Here is a 19263-nt window from a genome sequence, read left to right as displayed (position 1 = left end):
TGCCCCAGTCTGAAAACTTTTCACCCCACCCTCGTAAGTTGTAATTCTTCAACTACGGCATTTTATTAGTATTTTATTTTTGTTTGCTTGTTTGTTTATCCATATCTGCAGGCACAAAGTCAACGGCTGCTTATTCATCGATTCGTTCAATTATTCAACAGCATATTCCAGTTATTTCAGTTGACTATTTTTTCTACAGCCATTCAGCGCGATTACACTCATTGAAGTGCGCATAAATTGTGATCATTTTGTGATCACTTGTTGAAGGCGCGTTTCGCATGCCAATGTGTAATTAATCTATGATTTTTTTCCTACGAATGTAGCGTTGCGGTAAAAAAGGCTAAAAATACCAAATCAATTATACTTTGAAACACTGCATTAGAATCTGCTTCGTGTGTGTCCGCTTTGCCAATTTGTCAGTTAGCCAACAGTGTCATTTAAAACAATTAGCGTCTAAATGACGCAGAGTGTACACATTGCAAATACTTCGCAATAGTTTTCCCCAGTTGTCAAATGCGAAAAGTGAAAGCTCAGCTCAATTTACAAACCGCTTAGTCGGATTACTGCACATTTTCATAAGTTCTCACTTAAGTACCATTTGCTATTTGCTGCACCGATGTGCACACTTTCATACTTACTGCATATAAAATAACATAATAAATAAAAACATATAAATGCACGCCATCAATTGAGTTTCCATTCACCATTGCGCCAGTATGCGTTCGCCGACGACCTGGTCGACCGCAACGTTCGTGTTTCACCGTTTATAACACCGTTTGAGCATTTAATTGGATTACAGTTCAGTTACTTTTTTTATTTTTTAATTTTTATTTTTCTTCTACAACATCAATGCTTTGCTGCATTCTTTTGCATTCTAAATGCTAGCGAAATGGCTCTTCATGAACTCTGCATAGGTGCTGATGGACTCGTGCTAGTTTGTGGCGGCGTCTAATCGGATTCTCGGTTCATTGCTTGGCTGTTGTACGAGTATTGCGTGCTGATGGTGGTGGTGCTGATGGTGGTGGTGTTGGTGGTGTGGGTATCACCTCAATGCGGTAGCTTATATGGAACATCCACTGCTTTCTTTTTCGTGCTTTCTCGGCAAAGAGTTAATTGTTAGTTTATTTTGCTTGTCATTCAAGTGATTCCAGCTACGCTGATACCTATCGATGAGATTTGGTGTGGCTTCCTTGAGGTGCGTATGGCAATCCACTAATCGGATTGGCTTATATGTGCAGTGCGTGTACTTTTTGTACTCGTGATGGCTTGTGCTCACTATAAAGGGATCGTGGTGTGATTGATTCTACTTACTATACACACCTGTGTGCAAAATAATTGCAGTGCGGCATATTGAAAAATTTTGACTTTAATAATTTTTTCATTTTGTAGCTTATTAACGATATTAACCAAAGTTTCAAAATTTTAGCAAATTTAAAAAAGAACAAAAATTTTCAAACTTTTGTTTTTTCATATGAGTTTTTATGGCGCATTGAATTTCGGTATATAAAAATGCAAGTTTGAAGTGGCTCAAAAGTCGCTTTGCTTGTTTAAAAAAATTTTGAATATTTATTTATTTTTCATTAACTTTTTATTCCTATTTTTGTTTTTAATTTTTCTTTTAATGTGTATAATTTTTTTTTTTAATTTGTAAAATTTTTTTTTTTTGTGATTTGTAAAAAAAATTTTTTTTTAAAATTTTAAGAAATATTGTTTTTTTAATTTTTAAGAAATATTTTTTTTTAATTTTTAAGAAATTTTTTTTTTTATTTTTAAGAAAAATCTTTTAATTTTTTTTATAAAAATGTACTTTTTTTGCAACAGAAATAATATAAGCTACGAAATTGTATACCAGGAAAATTCGAATTTTCGAAAAATTCCTATTAAAAAGTTTGAAATTTTGATGCAAATTACTTGAATTTTGTTTTATATAAAGTTTGAAACTTTGAATTAAAATGGTTTTTTTGTAATATGAACTATATTTTTATAAAAAACTAAAAATAAATAAAAAAATAGTCAAAACTTTGCAATATGTCGCGCTGCTATTATTGTGCACACAGATGTATGTGGTTACGTGCAACATTATTTCGTTGTATCTTAAGAAGTCTTTCTTTGGCTTCATTTATTTTTAAAATTAACTGATGGAAAATAGGCTAAAATAGACAAAATGTTACTAGAAATGAAAAAAAAAAAATAATGTTAATTTGATGGAAATGCGAAAGCTGATATGATCAAGAAAGAACAAGAAAGTTTAATCATCAACTTTTTTGTTTAAGATTATCTGTGCCATTGTGCAGAAAGGATGAGCATACGAATTAAAAGCCCAGTAGAAATAAACAGTAGAGAGGAGAGGCGAATGTGACAGCTTGGATGATTTGTCTAAAAGGAGTTGTAGTAGATGGAATTGATTGATAAATAAATAAAGGCGGTTTAAATAGGTGCGGTCGCACTTTGACGGTGTATAGCTGCAGCTGTGAAATTCGTCACAATACTTATTCATTAATTTTACATTAAGCCACGGAACGCTAAACGATTCAAAAAACACTTCGAAACTCAAACATTAATTCTCAAAATCGATGTTCTGTTCGAAAAATGTTTCCCTCTAGTTATGGTTCTCGTGACCGTCTTGCATGAATTTAAGGTTGGAAGGTATCGTAAACAAGTAAAATTGCAACATGTGCACCAAAAAAAAGGCACTGTTTGCTGTGTATTTTGGTTCGCCAAGGTATCATTGCCACGCTACAGGCTGATTTAACACAATTCTTCATAATGCCATCGAATTCATTTGGAAATGAATACAAATATTACTTAAACTTCAAAGTTCATGTGCTTTTAAGGAAATATCCTACATTATTTCAGGCAACCGCTTCGTGCAATGCACACAAGGTCCTCTTCTCTTCATACTTCGCCCAAACCTAATGCTCTTATGACGTTAAAGAGGTTATTAGATTGTAGCGAATGTTTTCAGTCTCCCTTTGGCCCTACTGAGTTAAGAGTAATACTTCGGCTTCTCGAAATAGCATTTCATTCGAGGAGCTGATTAACTGAAGTCTCTGACGCCGAGTCGACAATATATTTTGAATGCGCACATGTCTTCGCAGTGCATAGGGAGCTATAGGGATGCTTTTAAGTATACTCTGTTTGTTCTTCGTAAAGTTAATAAGATGCTAAAATCCCGTGAGATTATAACCTCTCAGCAAGCACTTTGTTGGATATTAGCGTTGTCCCATTGAGCTGGTTATCTGTATAGTGCTTTTAGTATTTTCACCTCTTTTCTCAACTCTTCTTTAATGGTATGATTTCTTAACTAAGAGAAGTACTCTTGTTCTATTTGTGGAGTCGCCGTAACTTCTCCAACTAAAAAATCGCTTAGTTGCCGAAGATGTCTTTGCGTCTGAATTTGATGATACATAGGTAGGGTACGCAATTTTACTATGCAGTTTAGGAATAATAAGCTTCGATCAACAAATGATGATAAAAGCTTGTTTGCAGCTTAGCTGGCACTTAAGATACGACGACTACAGATACGTAAAAGAGAAGTTCGGCTGTGTTTTTATCTCTGCACACAGACTGAGGACGTAGAGCTTCACTTCAAATATGCTCGGAAAATTGCCCATCGGTAGAGATAGTTTGGTCTTACAACCAAAGATTTCTACAATTAAGAGTTTTGGAGTATCTTAGGTTGGAGCTATCTCTACAGGATCTGTTTAGCTCGATATTGCACTATTTTCCTCGAAAATATCCTTTTCCTTCCTTAGTTATATTTTGTAGGGCTCGCTTGGCGTTAGTTTGAGAACTACCTCCACCCCAGCCGTCGGAAATGTCGGCATACGCAATCCGGTGTCCAGGATAGTGGTTTTATTTTGCAATAGACCTGTTAATTTCCATCACCTCTCGCCGCGGCACAACCGTTAAGTATTAGAGAGAGAACGCGATTAAGGTCATCTCTTTTATAGTCTCGGCTAAAACGTCGCTTGCCACATTCCACTTTTCCTTCGAGCACAACATATGTTCTCCAAAGACTCTATGGAGTTTTTCGTTTGCAGAACAGAAGTGCGAACATGTGTAGAATGTATAGTGAACATCTTCTATAAAATTTTCGTCGCAGTGATCACAATAGGGAGTGTCGTCGTGGTTGCACCTGTATAAGTATACTTTGAAACAGCCTTAACCACTCAAAAAGGGACACACAGTTAAATTATAGGATGTCTCACCTGTTGTCCTTTGAAGTTCTCATGATAAAGTACTAATTTTGTAGTTTGAAGGGTCGGATTCAAAGGAAAAATTTAACAAAACCTGAGCTCTGTGTGGTTTTTCGACCTTTGGGCGGTCCTGTATAAGAGCTTTGCTTTCAAAAATTTGTTTTTGAGCCAATCTCAGAGGAACAATTAAGTGGAAATTTAGCTCTGTATAGCCTTTCGACAATTGAGTTGTCCTGACAAACAGTTGTCTTTGGACTGGACTCAGAGGAACAATCAAACAAAAACTAAGCTCTATGTGATCTTTTGACCTTTTAGCCTTCTTGTAGAAGAACTTTGCTAACAAAGAGTTGTCTTTGTGTTAGACTCAGAAGAAAAATTAAGCAAAAACTGAGTTCTATGTGGCCTGTCGACCATTGGGCGGCTCTGTAAAAGAGCTTCTCTATCAAAAAGTTATTCTTGGATCGGGCATAGAGGAACAATTAAACAAAAACTGAGCTTCTGTGTGGCCTTTCAACAGTTGGTCGGTACTGTAGAAGAACTTTGCTAACAAAGGTTGTCTTTAGGCCGGACTCAAAGGAGATTTGAACACAAACAAAGCTCTGTGTAGCTTTTCGATGAATGCAGGAGGGCTTTGCTGACAAAGAGTTGTCTGTGTGGCTTTTCGTCTATTAGGCGACCTCGTAGAAGAGTTTTGCCAACAAAGAATTGCCTTCGGCCCAAAGTCAGAGGAACGATTAAACAAAGCTCTGTGTGACCTTTCGACAATTGGGCGGTCCTGTAGAAGAGCTTTGATAATAATTATTTGTTTTGGAATTGCACTCAAATTAAATTAAAGCTAAGCTCTAAGTGGCCTTTCGATCATTGGGAGGCCCTGTAGAAGAGCTTTTCTATCAGAAAGTTGTCTTCGGACCGGATTCAGAAGAACAATAAAACAAAAACTAAGCTCTACTTGGCCTTTCGACCATTGGGCGATGCTGTAGAAGAACTTTGCCCACAAAGGTTGTCTTTGGATTGGACTCAGATAAAAAATTAACCAAAAACTATGCGTCACATAGCGGTGATCATTGAGCCATAGTAAGTTTATCGGTCCTGTAGAAGGGATTTGCCAACAAAAAAGTTGCCTTTCGTACTTTTTAACAATTTCAGAAATGGTTTGTTTGGTTTCATAGTTTAATTAATAGGCTTTAATGTAAAAATTTGTGTAACTAAGTTGAACCATTCATTTACTTTAAAAATCCGCATCTCGAATCAAACTTTTTTTTCTGGTTTTCCATTACTCTTTGAGCACAGTGCGACGACGCGGCTTATTTGTCTTAGATAGAGTTCATTCTCTTTCAATGACCTTTGCGTTTCGTTTGATAATTCTTTTTTTTTGCTTTCCGGCAAACAAATAACTGCTACCTGTTTGTCTATTATCTTTCCAACATATCTACGCGTGCATCACCACCGCAGGGTGTGTTTTGATTTCAATTGATTGAGCATTGTTTTGTCTACAGTTTTATCGGCGCTACCTGCCTGCGCAACTATCGGTCATGCGTGCTTATGTGTGAAGCAGCCTTGTGGCATATCTAGTATATACTCACACATACATATACAATGATTATAGGCACACAAGTGCTACTCTATTCATAAACTTAGCCTTTTGAGTAAACTCGTCTGACGCCATTACCTTTACGGGTCTGATTGTCGCTTTACCAGTGCAGTTTTCGAATCGAAATATTCAAATGATAATGATTGTAATGAAGCCCCACAATAGTAAATGGCAGCACAAATTTTATGGGAACTGGTTGTTTACCTACATACACCTGTGTTCACAATAATAGTAGCGCGACTTATTGCTAAGTTTGGACTATTTATTTATTTTTGTTTATTTTTTAATTTTTAACTTTATTTTTTTTATATGTTTTTAGTTTTATAAAAATATAGTTAGCACTCCAACCTGGAAGTTCAACAAATTTTCATCAAAAATTCAACAAATTTTCCATCAAAAATTCAACAGCTTTTCATCAAAAATTCAACAAATTTTCATCAAAAATTCAACAAAATTTCCATTAAAAATTCAACAGCTTTTCATCAAAAATTCAACAAATTTCAAAATTTGAAATTTTTTCATCAGAATATTTTGGAAAAATTTCGAATATGAAGTTTTATGGTGCATTGAGTTTTGTTGCAAAGTTTTAAGTGGCTCAAATCAAAACTATTTTTCACAATTTCTCTTTTTGCGGCGGTCTTGTGCATTTGCTCCATATGGAAAAATTTGTAGCTTTCGTTATATGGAAGAAAATACTTAACACCGTCAACAAAAAAAATTATCAAAAATCAATGCGAATATTTAGCCACTTTAAACCCAAGCATCAAAATTGATTAGGCTACAAAACTGCATACCCAGAATTTTTCTAGAAATTCTGACTAAAAAGTTTGAAATTTTGATGCAATGTTTTTTTTAATTTTCCACAAAGCTAAAAACTTTGCTTTTATCATAGCATGAACTATATTTTAATAAAAAATAAATAAAAAAATTAAAATAAAAAAAAAAAATTTATCAAAAATAAATAAATAGTGAATACTTGGCAATGCTTCACTGCTATTTTTGTGGATTCAGGTGTATGGAAGCCTTTGTCGGGTATACAAAGAAGCAAATACAATTCAATAGTCGTGTGAATTACAAAGCGGAATGACCGTACATAACTGTCAAGTATAAACGGGGAGCACTGAGCGGAGGAAACCCAGTAGCATTAACATACTCGAGAAAGGGTCATAAAATGTGATTGCTCCTTATTTTACACTCATACACACACACACACAGCAAAGTCCTTGCTTATGCTTTTACCACAAAAGTGTTGATGCGATTGTATAAATGGGTATGTGTGTATGTGTGTGTGTGTGTTTGGAACACTTTTTCTTGGTTGCATAAATGTTTCAAACAGTTCTGTTTGCTTCTTTGCGGCAATCCCATTAACAGCAGTTCACTATTTCCGCTTCGAATATTTTAAATTGAGCATAGCATTTAGTGTTTTGTAATTTATGCTTCGCATATCCTATTCTTCTTCCTCTGTGCCTTGTACTGCGTCCAATTTGCACCTCTTCAGCCCTTTCGTCCTTTCTGCGCTCGCTTGAGTTACATAAATTAGTGTTATAACTTGTATATTTTATTGCAATGTCTTTGCCACTGATGTGCTAGTGGAAGTCAAAGTTGTTGTTGTGGTATGATTGTTCTTAATATGCTTTTCAACTGTAGCCTCTATGTTGTTGGTTGTCGAGGATGTTGTGCACTCAGCATGTTTGTGCCGCCGTCTCAACTAAATTGTTGTACCAAGTAGTCAGCGACTGTTACTAGTTGCTGTACATTTTGGAGGAAGCCTAATGAAAGAGTTTATTTTGAGCCTGACTTTGAAATATTGCAAATGAATTATTCGCTGTCGTGTTGTGTAGTTCTGAAAATAAATCGTTTAGTTCATTTGCGACGGTCCAAACTGTTGGAGCATTTATTGAATTGTGCTTTGCGAAAGCGGATTCAGCCATAGTGAGCTGACGGGAGTCAAAATGTCATAGTGTCATAGCCAAAGTTAACTGCTTAAAGGAAATTAAAGCTTTAGTTTCTGAAGGACTTTAGGACTCAATACATATTTTAATTGATCGAAATCCTTATTTTGACCTTTACGCGCTACTTTGCTTCTCTGTTTGTATACTGCAGCTGTATAGTACAATAAAATTTTTTTAAACAAAAATTAAAAAAAAAAATAATTGACAGAGCAAAAGAAAATAAAATGGAATTAAAAAAAAAAATTTAAAATAACAAATAAAACAAGATATTACAATAAATGCAATAAAAAATAAAATAGAAGTAGAATAAAATTTAAAATAAAGAAAATAATTATAATTAAATTAAATTGAAAAAAAAAAAATTGTAAGGGGGAAGTCTACTGTGAATTTTTCAAAAAATCGATTTTTTTTTATTAGCTTAAAAAATACTTTGAACCCTCTTAAATAAGGTACAATATGTGTTACAGCTGGCTAAATTTTTCTTCGTTGAAATTTCGACCTTTTCCCGAAGCGCTCCAAAGCGCGTACCTGCTATACTGAAACTTTAAACGCATTTTTCTCGAAACTAAGTTTTTGTATACGGTGTACACGATATCTCGAGTAATGATAAATGAATCAGCTTAAAAATTTAATTATATATTCTCTGTAATAGTTTCTCTCGTCTGACATAGGATTTTTTTGATATCGTCATTTGTTAAATTGTTATAAACAATAGTAACATCAATTTTAGGCAAAAAAAAAGAAAAAAATTTCAAGAATTTTTTTTTCAACGCCAAAATTTTTTATCGACATAATCCTACGTCAGACGAGAGTCAATACTATGTATATGATAACAATATTTTGTTTTTTTTGTTTTAGATCACCGAAACGTAAGATTTCATGTACACCGTTTAGGCACCTAAGAAAAGCGGACCGGCGCTTGCAGAAGTGCCACAGCGGCCATTTTGAATATTTTGACTTAAAATTTTTTTTTCAAAAACTTAAATATATAATAAAGATAAGAGTTTAAATAGATTTTATGTACGAGCAATATTTTGTTAGAAATAAAATCCGGAAAATAAGCCTGTTTTTTCCCTTGTCACAGTAGACTTCCCCCTTAAGTAAAAATTAAAAAAACAGCTTAAAACATACAATGTAAAAAAATAAATAAAATAAAATATAAAAAACAAAAATAAAATAAAATGTAAAACAAAAATAAAATGTAAAATAAAAATTAAATGTAAAATAAAACAATAAAATTAAAAATAATAAATATAACAAGATATTATGCAAAAAAAAAAAAACGATTTGAAAACAAAAAATTTAAAGAAAAAAAATACATAAAAAGCCAAATAAAAAAATATATAAGTAGAATAAATTTAAAAAACGTGTAATTGAAAGAAGAAAGAAAAGACAAAAAATACATAAAAAACCAAGTAAAAAAATGTAAAAATAAAAAAATATATAGGAATAAAAAATATGTAAAGAAATAATATAATAAAATGTAAAAATAAAAAATTAAAAAAAAAATAATAATTTAAAAAAAAAAATAAATAAAAAAAAAAGTAAAATAAAATGTAAAAAATTAAGTTAGGTGTAAGCAAAAAAAATAAAAAATAAAGCAATAAAATTTAAAATAATAAATAATGCATATTAAATGCAATAGAAAAAATTGTAGAATAATATTTTGAAAAGCTTAAAAAAATTGAATTGAAAGACGGAAGAAAATTTATAAAAAACCAAAAACAAAAAAAAAAAATACAATTCAAAAAAATATAAAATCTAAAAAAATAAATGAAAATGTAAAAAAAGTTAAATGTAAAATAAAACAATAAAATTTAAATTAAAAAATAAAGCAATATGGTATGCAATAAAAAGATAAAAAAAAAAAAAAATTATTATAAGAAATTAAAAAAAAATATTGTACATAAAAAGCCAAATAAAAAAAATATAAGTAGAATAAATTTGAAAACGTTAAAAATTAAAAAAACTTTAAAATAATTTTAATTGAAAAAAATAAACTAATTGGTGTTGCCGTAGCGGTGTGGGGTCCCTACAAGACAGCTGACTATCATATAAGCACTCATATTATCATCATCACTATCCTCATCCAACTACACATTTTTGTTCTAGCCATGGGAAAGTTCTGATAGTTTCCCCATGTCGTTGTGATACTCTATCTCTCTTTTACCAATAGGAATTTCTTATAACTGAAAAATATATGTACTATGCCCTAAAGGAAACGCAATTTCTCATTTTTGTTCTCAACAAGTAATCGGCACTGATGGGCCAAACTACTCCTCAATAACTCCTCATTTTCGTTAAAAAGTAATCAGACTGAGGAGTTTCGTTAAAATGTTTTATTTAGAAATTATAAAATTTATATTTTATGGAGATCCGAACTCACGAACTTTCAACTTTTAGCCAAGCATCTACACATTCGCCCATAGCGACCTTACAACAACAACAGCCAAATTTCACACTAGAACTTTTTTCAGAGCAGCCACATTATAAGCATACAAATGAGTTGCCTTGCCGTTTAAAGTACAGTAGATAATATATATTTTCCACTTATGTGAAATTGCTATTGGTAAAAGAGAGATGGAATTCACACCGAATAGTAGAAAATAATATCAAATGAAATATTTGATTTCCGCATAAAAAAATGTTGTATATGCTGTTCTGATAATGCGCGTGTATTAGAGACTAATAAAATACTTGTAAATGTGTTGGAATTTTTTTTCGAAAGTGCTCAGCACTGTCTTGTAGGGGTTGTGCATGAATACCATTCGAAAAGTCCGCTTTCCAAGGGCTTGGTAGATATGAAACATTAAATTATGGGACCTCTGAGTGTATTTCCAGCTTGAAAAAGTTTCGTTTAACCGTAGATCGCTCCATTTGTATACAAAATCACGTCGCAAACTATTCAAATAGGAGCAAAAATAAAATAAAATTTAATATGCATCATAAAACCAAACAAAATGAATGCAAATAAAATAAATAACAAATGAAACCAAATAAAAATCAGTGCAAAAAAAAAGTGAACTATTTTGAACTGAAGTGAAAGGAAACTAAAAAAAAGTTAAAGCTCCATTTAACAATTCTATATGGTCCAAGTAAATGGTGCTGCATTCGCTTTTTGCACAATGCCATGAACATTAACTCATATCTGCACTAAAAACGCCTTTTACACTATTTAACAGCAATTAAAGAACTATTCGGCAAAACGTCGTGAAGTTCCTTGGTATATTTTGTGCTTTTATTTTTCGAAAGCTGCATTCCACCGTCGGCCTTCAACAATTTCCGCGAACCTCTCCGATAACAAAATATGCACCAACACAGACGCATTTTATTGATGTTGAACGCTTGCATTTCTAAAATATCAAATGTAATAATTTTTTCTACCATAGTTGGGGCCAGCCAGAGAAGCCACAATAATTTCGACGTGTAATGAGCGGCAGGAACTGGTTTTTTTATAGCTACATTTGTTTGTGTAGCAGACAACAAGTGGCAAAGTGATTACGTGGAAGTCGTAAAAATTTACAATAAAAAATAGCAACAAGAAAAAAAAACACATCTAAAAGAAGTTAATTCATGTGTGTGGTGCAAGAACTCAATAAAAGCAGACAAAAAAAACGACAACAACAAAATCACACAAAAAGTCAACAACTCAGGCAGGAAAAGAAGTGCAACAAATTAAAAAAGAAAATTATAACTCGAAACACTCAACTCGCTCCTAACATTTACAACCAACTCAAATAAGTAGTTGTCGTGTGCGTGCACCAGCATGGCTTCCCTGCAGCAATACCAACACCAGAAGCGGCCAAGCATCACAAACTGGTTCTCCTCACTACGCCGACAGCCGAAGAACAAGAAAGCTGCAGCTTTACAAGCCAGTGACAAACACTTCCAGCGCAGCTGCATCGATCTCAGCGCCAACAGCACCTTCTATGTGCCGCAAGTAGAGCTGGGTGTTGGCGGCGGCGGCGGTGGCGGCAGCGGTGGCGGCGTGATTGGAACTAATAAGAAGGGGCAATGCTACTTGCCCAGCACTGGCGCATCTATCGACAATCTGCAGGACGACGAAGATGCAACAAGTGATGATAAGCGCGCACTGGTTAGCGGGCAACGCGTATCGCAGTTGTGCTCACGTTGTTGTTGCAGCAGCAAATATGCCGCGCCATCACGTCCCGAAACACCGCAAATGCGGAAGCGAGCCGATACCACGCCGGCGAAAATCAAAACACCAACAACGCCGAATCCAAAGCAAAAATCGCCGTTGACACCTACAACACCCTACATCAGCGTGGCCACGTACAACATACCCGCCCTAACGGACAACCCCATCTATGAGGGCATCTCATCACACACGACAACGCCCATCACGTGGAGTAGCCAACGTACGGTGGAGAAGGAATTGAGCCGGAATGTGGAGGTGACGCAATCGCCTACGGATGAACCGAATACGCTGCTAATGAGTAAACGTACCGAGTTCAAGCGCTCGGTGACCACTACCACTCAGCAAACTATGGTCATTACGCGTCCAGTCGAACTGGTGTTAAATGGACGTGGCGAGGTGGTGGCGCGTCGACCGCAACGCGAGCGCACCAAGCAACGTTCCAATAGTTTGGACAATGTGCTGAATGAGGATGAAGAGCGTGTGGTGACAGATGGTGGCGGGGATGGCGATAGTGTGAATAGCATGCCATTTTGTCCGCGTCTTGGTATGAGTCCGCTCGCTGATGTTGGTGGCGATTTGCGTTTTATTGACGACAGTTCAACGTCACAAAGTGAAACGGAACGCACTGCACACAACAACAAGGAAAATAAACCAAGTTGCAATGTAACAAGTGCCATTGTGAAAGGTCTACAATTAAATCTTGGTGGCGGCGGCGGTGGCTGTGACAATAACGGCTATGACAACAACAATTATCTCTGTGATGACTGCCGGAATGTCTTGGTGCGGAACCGTAACAATGCGGCGCAAAATGCTGTGATACTACGCAATAATAACAAGGTAGGCAAGCATAAAAGCAAGAGAATGTAGAGAATCTTGGTGGTATATTGAAGAGGTATGGGGCGTTAGAGGAAAAGGCGTGAAAAGAATTAGCCAAGCTAGCCGCTTCTCAGGAGCAGATTTTAAAATAGTTCTTAATTGTTTTGCCGTAAAATTTTATGTTTTTCAATTTTATTCCTCCGTTTGTTTGTTGTTTTTTTTTTTTTTGGTAGTGACAAACCGGTCGTGAAGTGTCTTTAATGCGGCTTAGTGTGGAATTTTGATCAATTACCTGTATCTTGTTGTTATGGTTTCTAATAAACGCAGCCAACAACAGGTTTCAAGCTATACTTAGAAGCTATTGTAACGCGTTACGTATGCGTCGTCGCGGCGCTCGGCCGCTTACTTGTGCAGATCGCTGTGTAGATCATTAATTGCGTAGCACTGCTCGGTTGGCGGCTAGCATTGGCATCTGAACATCTTTAATAAGCTCAGCGCGAACGCGATGGCTTTTAATTAACTATCAGCGATCGGCTGTGCAATGATTAGCAGGAGGATGTTGATTGGAGTGTAGACGACGTAGTGTTAAGATGTGCGCTAGAGATTCAAGTAGCGGAGTAGCGATTGAAATGTGGTGGTGTGCAGTAAAAAACTAATAGGCAAAAGAAGCATTGAAAAAAATAAACCATAAATAAATTATAATAATTAAATTTATAGGTATCAGAAAAGGAAGCAAAAAGTAGATAAGAAGAATATCAAAATTAATGTAATTAAAACTCACAAATTAGGAAGCAGAGCAATAGCTAAATGATAGGCATCGAAAATTTCATTTGAAAAAAAAAAAAATAAAAAATAAAAAATATTATGGCGAGGTGAAAGCACTAAAAAATATATATTATTAAATCATTTATCAATTTTTTTTTTCCATGGAAAGCTCATGGCTACATATTTTTTTAGATTATAAATTTATGCAAATTGTGTATGATTTTGGTAATTTCTTTGAAAAACGATTTTTATGTAAATATAAATATAAGTTTGCTTTAGAAATACAAAATGAATACAGTCAGGCCTGGATAAACGTGACTTAAAGTGTATGGCATATTTTTTCTTTCTCTTAAAGAGATGCGAGTGCGAGTTTCCATCACACAAAAAATTATCTTGTGGTGAAAGCGTTCAAATTTCTTTTTGTTTTCAGGGCCATATATTTGTTAAGTTTATAAATTTATGCAAATTGTTAATAATTTTGGTAATTCCTTCGAAAAACTATTCTTATGCGGATATAAGGATTAGATTGCTTTAGAAATTCAAAATGAATACAGTCAAACCTGGATAACCGTGACTTGAAGTGGATTGTATATTTTTGCTCTCTATTTTAAAGAGGTGCGGGTATAAGTTTCCACCACACAAAAAATTATGCCGAGGTGAAAGCGCTAAAAAATATAAATTATTAAATCATATATCAATTTGGGTTTTTTTTTCATGGAAAGCTCATGGATATATATTGTTTTAGGATTATAAACTTATGCAAATAATCTATACATTTGGTTGTTTCTTTGAAAAACGATTTTTATGCAAATATAAACATTAGTCTGCATAATAAATACAAAATGAGTACAGTCAAAACTGGATAAACGTGACTTGAAGTGGATTGTAAATTTTTTTATTTTTCTTAAAGAGGTACGAGTACGAGGTTTCACAGTCGCAAAGGTGTATTATTAACTTTTCAGCAATTTTTCTGCGGAAAATTTCTTATTTTCAAAGCTGGTAAAATTGTATTTTTTTCAGTTTTTTTTTCTCCTCGGGACTATATCGCACCTCTGTCCGCAACTGATACTTATCCACCTGTAATAATATTCCCAAATAGGTCGACGGAGTATTTTGGTAATCTCCAGAAATCTCCAATTTTGAGAGCTTAAGCTCTATTTGGTGTGCGTAAAATCTTAAATTTGTTTTTGAAGTTTCGTCCCGCACGTGAGTTGCAGATTTCATTAAAAGTGGAAAAGCTGGCGTGAATTTAGTTATTTAGTCGTGAATTTAGTTATTTAGTCGTGAATAAGTTCAAACTACACTTATGGACAAAATATTAGAATCGCAATATTTTGAAGAGCCTTGACTGCTCCTCTTTGTTTTGTTTAATTTTTAAAATTTTTTTTTATAAAAATATACCTCATTCCATAACAAATTTTTTCTAATATATTTATTTAATATATGTTTTTTTGTAATTTCACAAAATTTTTTATAAAAATATAGCTTATTATATAACAAATCCCATACTCAAAATTAACAGAATTGCGCTTTTTTGAACGGCTTCGACTTAATTTTTTTGTTTTGTAAATTTTCACAATTTTTTTCTAATTTATTTAATTAATAAAATTTTTATTTTAATCTTCACAAATTTTTTGAAAATTAATAGAATTGCGCTATTTTGAACGGCTTTGACTTATGTTTTTGTTTTCTTGTTAATTTTCACTAATTTTTTCTAATTTATTTAATTAATAAAATTTTTATTTTAATCTTCACAAATTTTTTGAAAATTAATAGAATTGCGCTATTTTGAACGGCTTTGACTTATTTTTTTGTTTTCTTGTTAATTTTCACAATTTTTTTCTAATTTATTTAATTAATAAAATTTTTATTTTAATCTTCACAAATTTTTTGAAAATTAATAGAATTGCGCTATTTTGAACGGCTTTGACTTATGTTTTTGTTTTCTTGTTAATTTTCACTAATTTTTTCTAATTTATTTAATTAATAAAATTTTTATTTTAATCTTCACAAAGTTTTTGAAAATTAATAGAATTGCGCTATTTTGAACGGCTTTGACTTATTTTTTTGTTTTCTTGTTAATTTTCACTAATTTTTTCTAATTTATTTAATTAATAAAATTTTTATTTTAATCTTCACAAAGTTTTTGAAAATTAATAGAATTGCGCTATTTTGAACGGCTTTGACTGATTTTTTTGTTTTCTTGTTAATTTTCACAATTTTTTTCTAATTTATTTAATTATTATATTAAAATTTTTGTTTTAATCTTCACAAATTTTTTGAAAATTAATAGAATTGCGCTATTTTGAACGGCATTGACTGATTTTTGTTTTTTAATTTTCACTAATTTTTTCTAATGTATTTATTTAATAAAAGCTTTTTTTTTTTAATTTTCACTCATTTTTTATAAAAACGTAGCCTATTCTACAACAAATTTCATACTCAAACTTAACAGAATTGCGCTATTTTGAAAAGCTTTGGCTGATTTGGTTCTTCAATTTTCACAAATTTTTCTAAATTATTTATTTAATACAATTTTTTTTATAAAAATATAGCTCATTATAAAAATTCAACAAATTTTCATGAAAATTGAAAACTTTTGATTGAGGATAAAGAAATATGGGTACGCAGTTTTATAGCCCAATACATTTTAATATAATAAAGTCCAAGTTTAAACTGTCTCAAAATTCTACTATAGCTAACATTTGATCAATTTTTCCCCAAAGGGTGTTGTGCTTTACTCCATTTCATGCATTTCTTACATTATCAAAAGACAACGAGAATTTTGAGTCACTCCTAAAATCGTATTTTATAATAATAAACTTTAATGGGTACAATTTTTTTTTGTGTGAGATTTTGATTAAAATTTGTCGAATTTTCATAAGTCTTTTAGAAAATTTGAAATTTTGATTTGTATGTATCTGTTGTATTTTATAAAGAAATGGTGAAAATTAAAAAAAAAAAAAAAAAAAAACCAGAAGTATTTAAATTTGATCAAAATATCGCGATTGTATTATTTTTATTTTGTCCATAAGTGGATATGCCGCGCCATATTCCAAGTAACCAAAACAACAAATTTCAAATTTCAATTTTCGAAATGTAATAAAAAAACGCTGTGTGTGTGTGTGAGGGAGTAACCAAATTTTTTAATAATTCTATTTTTTTTTTATTTATTTGAAATGCCCTAAACACATTCAAATGCACGCCACGGCACAACTCCGCAAGATACAATTTTCACTGACTGCCGCATATGTCCGGCAGATTGTGAGCAATGGCCTGGCTTTTGCGGGCATCGGTCGTTTGCATGCTATCGACATAGAACTGTGACTTCAGAAAGCCACACAAGTCTAGTGAGGTGAAATCGTACGATATTTGTGGTCTCTTCACGTCACCTCCGTGAGAGACAACTACTACATAACTACCCTTTGTAAAGTTTCATAAGAAAATTTTATTATTTCCGCGTGTTGCTCAATCGCATAGTGACAGAAAATTTGACAGACGTCACCACAGACTGTCAACTCGACCCGTCCCTAATAGAGGCCCCTATATTGGGTATTATACTCGTAATGCGGGTATTTTTATCATATCATTTGCATTTGTATTTTTATTCGCGCGTAGTTTCCCCACCACAAATCTTTAGTGGTTGTTTTTTCAAACATATTTAGAATTCCTTTGTCATCAAAGAATAATTTCGCTCTCAGCTATATACTTACATATGTATGTATGTATGTGTATACATAAATATATACTCGTCACCTTTTCGCGATAAATGATGAGATCATCCGCGTGTTAAATATACGTACGTACACACAAACAGTGTGCGCCATTAAAATGAGAATGTAAATTTCAGAAAAATTAATTAAAACGAAAAAAAATTTTAAATAAAAAGAAACAAAAAAAAAACAAAAAAATTTAAAATAAAAAGAAAGGAAAAAATTTAAATAAAAAAAATTTAAGTGAAACGGAAAAAGATTTAAATAAAACGAAACAAAAAGTTTTAAATTAAATGAAAGAAAAAAATAATTTTTAGAATAAAACGATTTTTTTTTTAAATATTTTTTTAATTATAAATTTTTTTATGTAATTTTTATATGTAATATTTATTTCTATAAAAATATTGCCGTTTTCCAACGTAAATTTGTGACCGGTAATCTGAAAAAGTAGCCAGCCGATTGAGTTCAAACTCGGAAGCATGTCTTCAATAGGAAAATACAGGATTTTTAAGTTTATGCTCGTTGACAAGGTTACATTTCACACTAAAAAAAATTGTTTTTTTATTTTTTGATTGTTCCATTAAATTTTGAGTTACAGGGTGTTATCAATGGAAGAGAGAATTCGGTACATTTTACAGTTTTTCTTTGATAAACGTGAAAATGCAAGCCAGCCGCTGAAATTGTGAATGGTATTTTTGATGCCGATAATCAATAGAAAAATTTATAAATTGATTGAAAACAATAAAAAAATAGTAAAAACACTCAATCGATAATGAAAATATGAAGTTTATAATAAAAATAATAAATCGACTATAAAAACGAATCGGTAAAAAAAGTATTAAATTGATAATAAAAATTTGAAATCTATAATAAAAATATGATCGATAATAAAAGTAAAAAGTCGATAGCAAATATAATAAATCGATTACAAAAAAATAAGTCGGTAATCGAAATAAATAATCGACATAAAAAATCGATTATGAAAAAGTCGATAGCAAAAACTTTAAAGCTATACTTGAAATAAGTAATCGATAGGCAAATCGAAATGGAATAAAGCAAGCTGTGTGGGATTAACGATTTTCTTTAATACCTCTTTTTCTCTTTTTTTATTTAAAAGACCCAGACGCACCAAAATTAAAAAAATCGCTGCAAAATTGTGTGGTACGATATTAAGCTTAATATATTGAAAATGGCTAAAATGTGATATTTTATAGTACATCTTCTTTTTCTTAATTGGCGCGATAACCGCTTACGCGCTTTTGCCCGAGTTTAACAAAGCGCGCCAGTCGTTTCTTTCTCGTGATAACCGGTGCCAGTTGGAAACACCAAGTGAAACCAAGTCCTTCTCCACCTGATCTTTCCAACGCAGAGGAGGCCGCCCTCTTCCTCTGCTACTTTCAGAGCCAAAGCGTTTGTATCCATTCGGACGACATGACCCAGGCAACGTGGCCGCTGGATCTTTATTCGCTGCGCTATGTCTATGTCGTCGTAATACTCATACAGCTCATGGTTCCTTCGCTTGCGATATTCGCCGTTGCCAACGTGCAAAGGTCCAAAAATCTTACGCAGAATCTTTCTCTCAAACACTCCAATCGTCGCTTCATCGGATGTTGTCATCGTCCAAGCTTCTGCGCCATACGTTAGGACGGGCATGATGAGAGTCTTGTAGAGTGTTAGTTTTGTTCGTCGAGAGAGGACTTTACTGCTCAGTTGCCTACTTAGTCCAAAGTAGCACTTGTTGGCAAGAGAGATTCTACGATGGACTTCAAGGCTGACTTATGCCTGAGCGATTAAGTTCTGTGGCTCGTACGATCCTCTCCAACATCAGATTAAAGAAGTCACACGACAGCGAGTCACCCTGTCTGAAATCTCGATTGGTATCAAACGGCTCGGAGAGGTCCTTCCCAATTCTGACGGCGCTGCTGGTGGTGAGCAACGTCATCTTGCATAGCCGTTTTGTGGGGATACCAAATTCAGACCTCGCGGCACACAGATAACTCCTTTTCGTACTGTCGAATGAAGCTTTGAAGTCGACGAAAAGATGGTGTGTGTCGATTCTCCTTTCGTG

General features: G+C 33.2%; 1 protein-coding gene across 6 annotated transcripts in view; it reads left to right on the top strand.

Moving 5' to 3' along the window:
* LOC128864317 (cytohesin-1) overlaps window positions 1–19263 on the top strand; it is a 114653-nt gene that overhangs the window by 68864 nt on the left and 26526 nt on the right. For 2 of the 6 annotated variants that reach the window (XM_054103924.1, XM_054103922.1), the window contains exon 2: window positions 11132–12738. The exons of 3 other annotated variants lie outside the window; for them this stretch is intronic. In XM_054103924.1, coding sequence (XP_053959899.1) covers window positions 11509–12738 — 1230 coding nt within the window. In that variant the 5' untranslated portion in view covers window positions 11132–11508. Of the gene's footprint in view, window positions 1–9644; window positions 12739–19263 lie in introns of those variants that run through there. One more of the 6 variants, XM_054103923.1, reaches the window with a different exon arrangement.

Source organism: Anastrepha ludens, chromosome 5, assembly GCF_028408465.1.
Source record: "Anastrepha ludens isolate Willacy chromosome 5, idAnaLude1.1, whole genome shotgun sequence".
Taxonomy (NCBI): Eukaryota; Metazoa; Arthropoda; class Insecta; order Diptera; family Tephritidae; genus Anastrepha; species Anastrepha ludens.
Note: the sequence above shows the minus strand (reverse complement) of the source record. Positions and strands in the feature narration are given on the sequence as shown.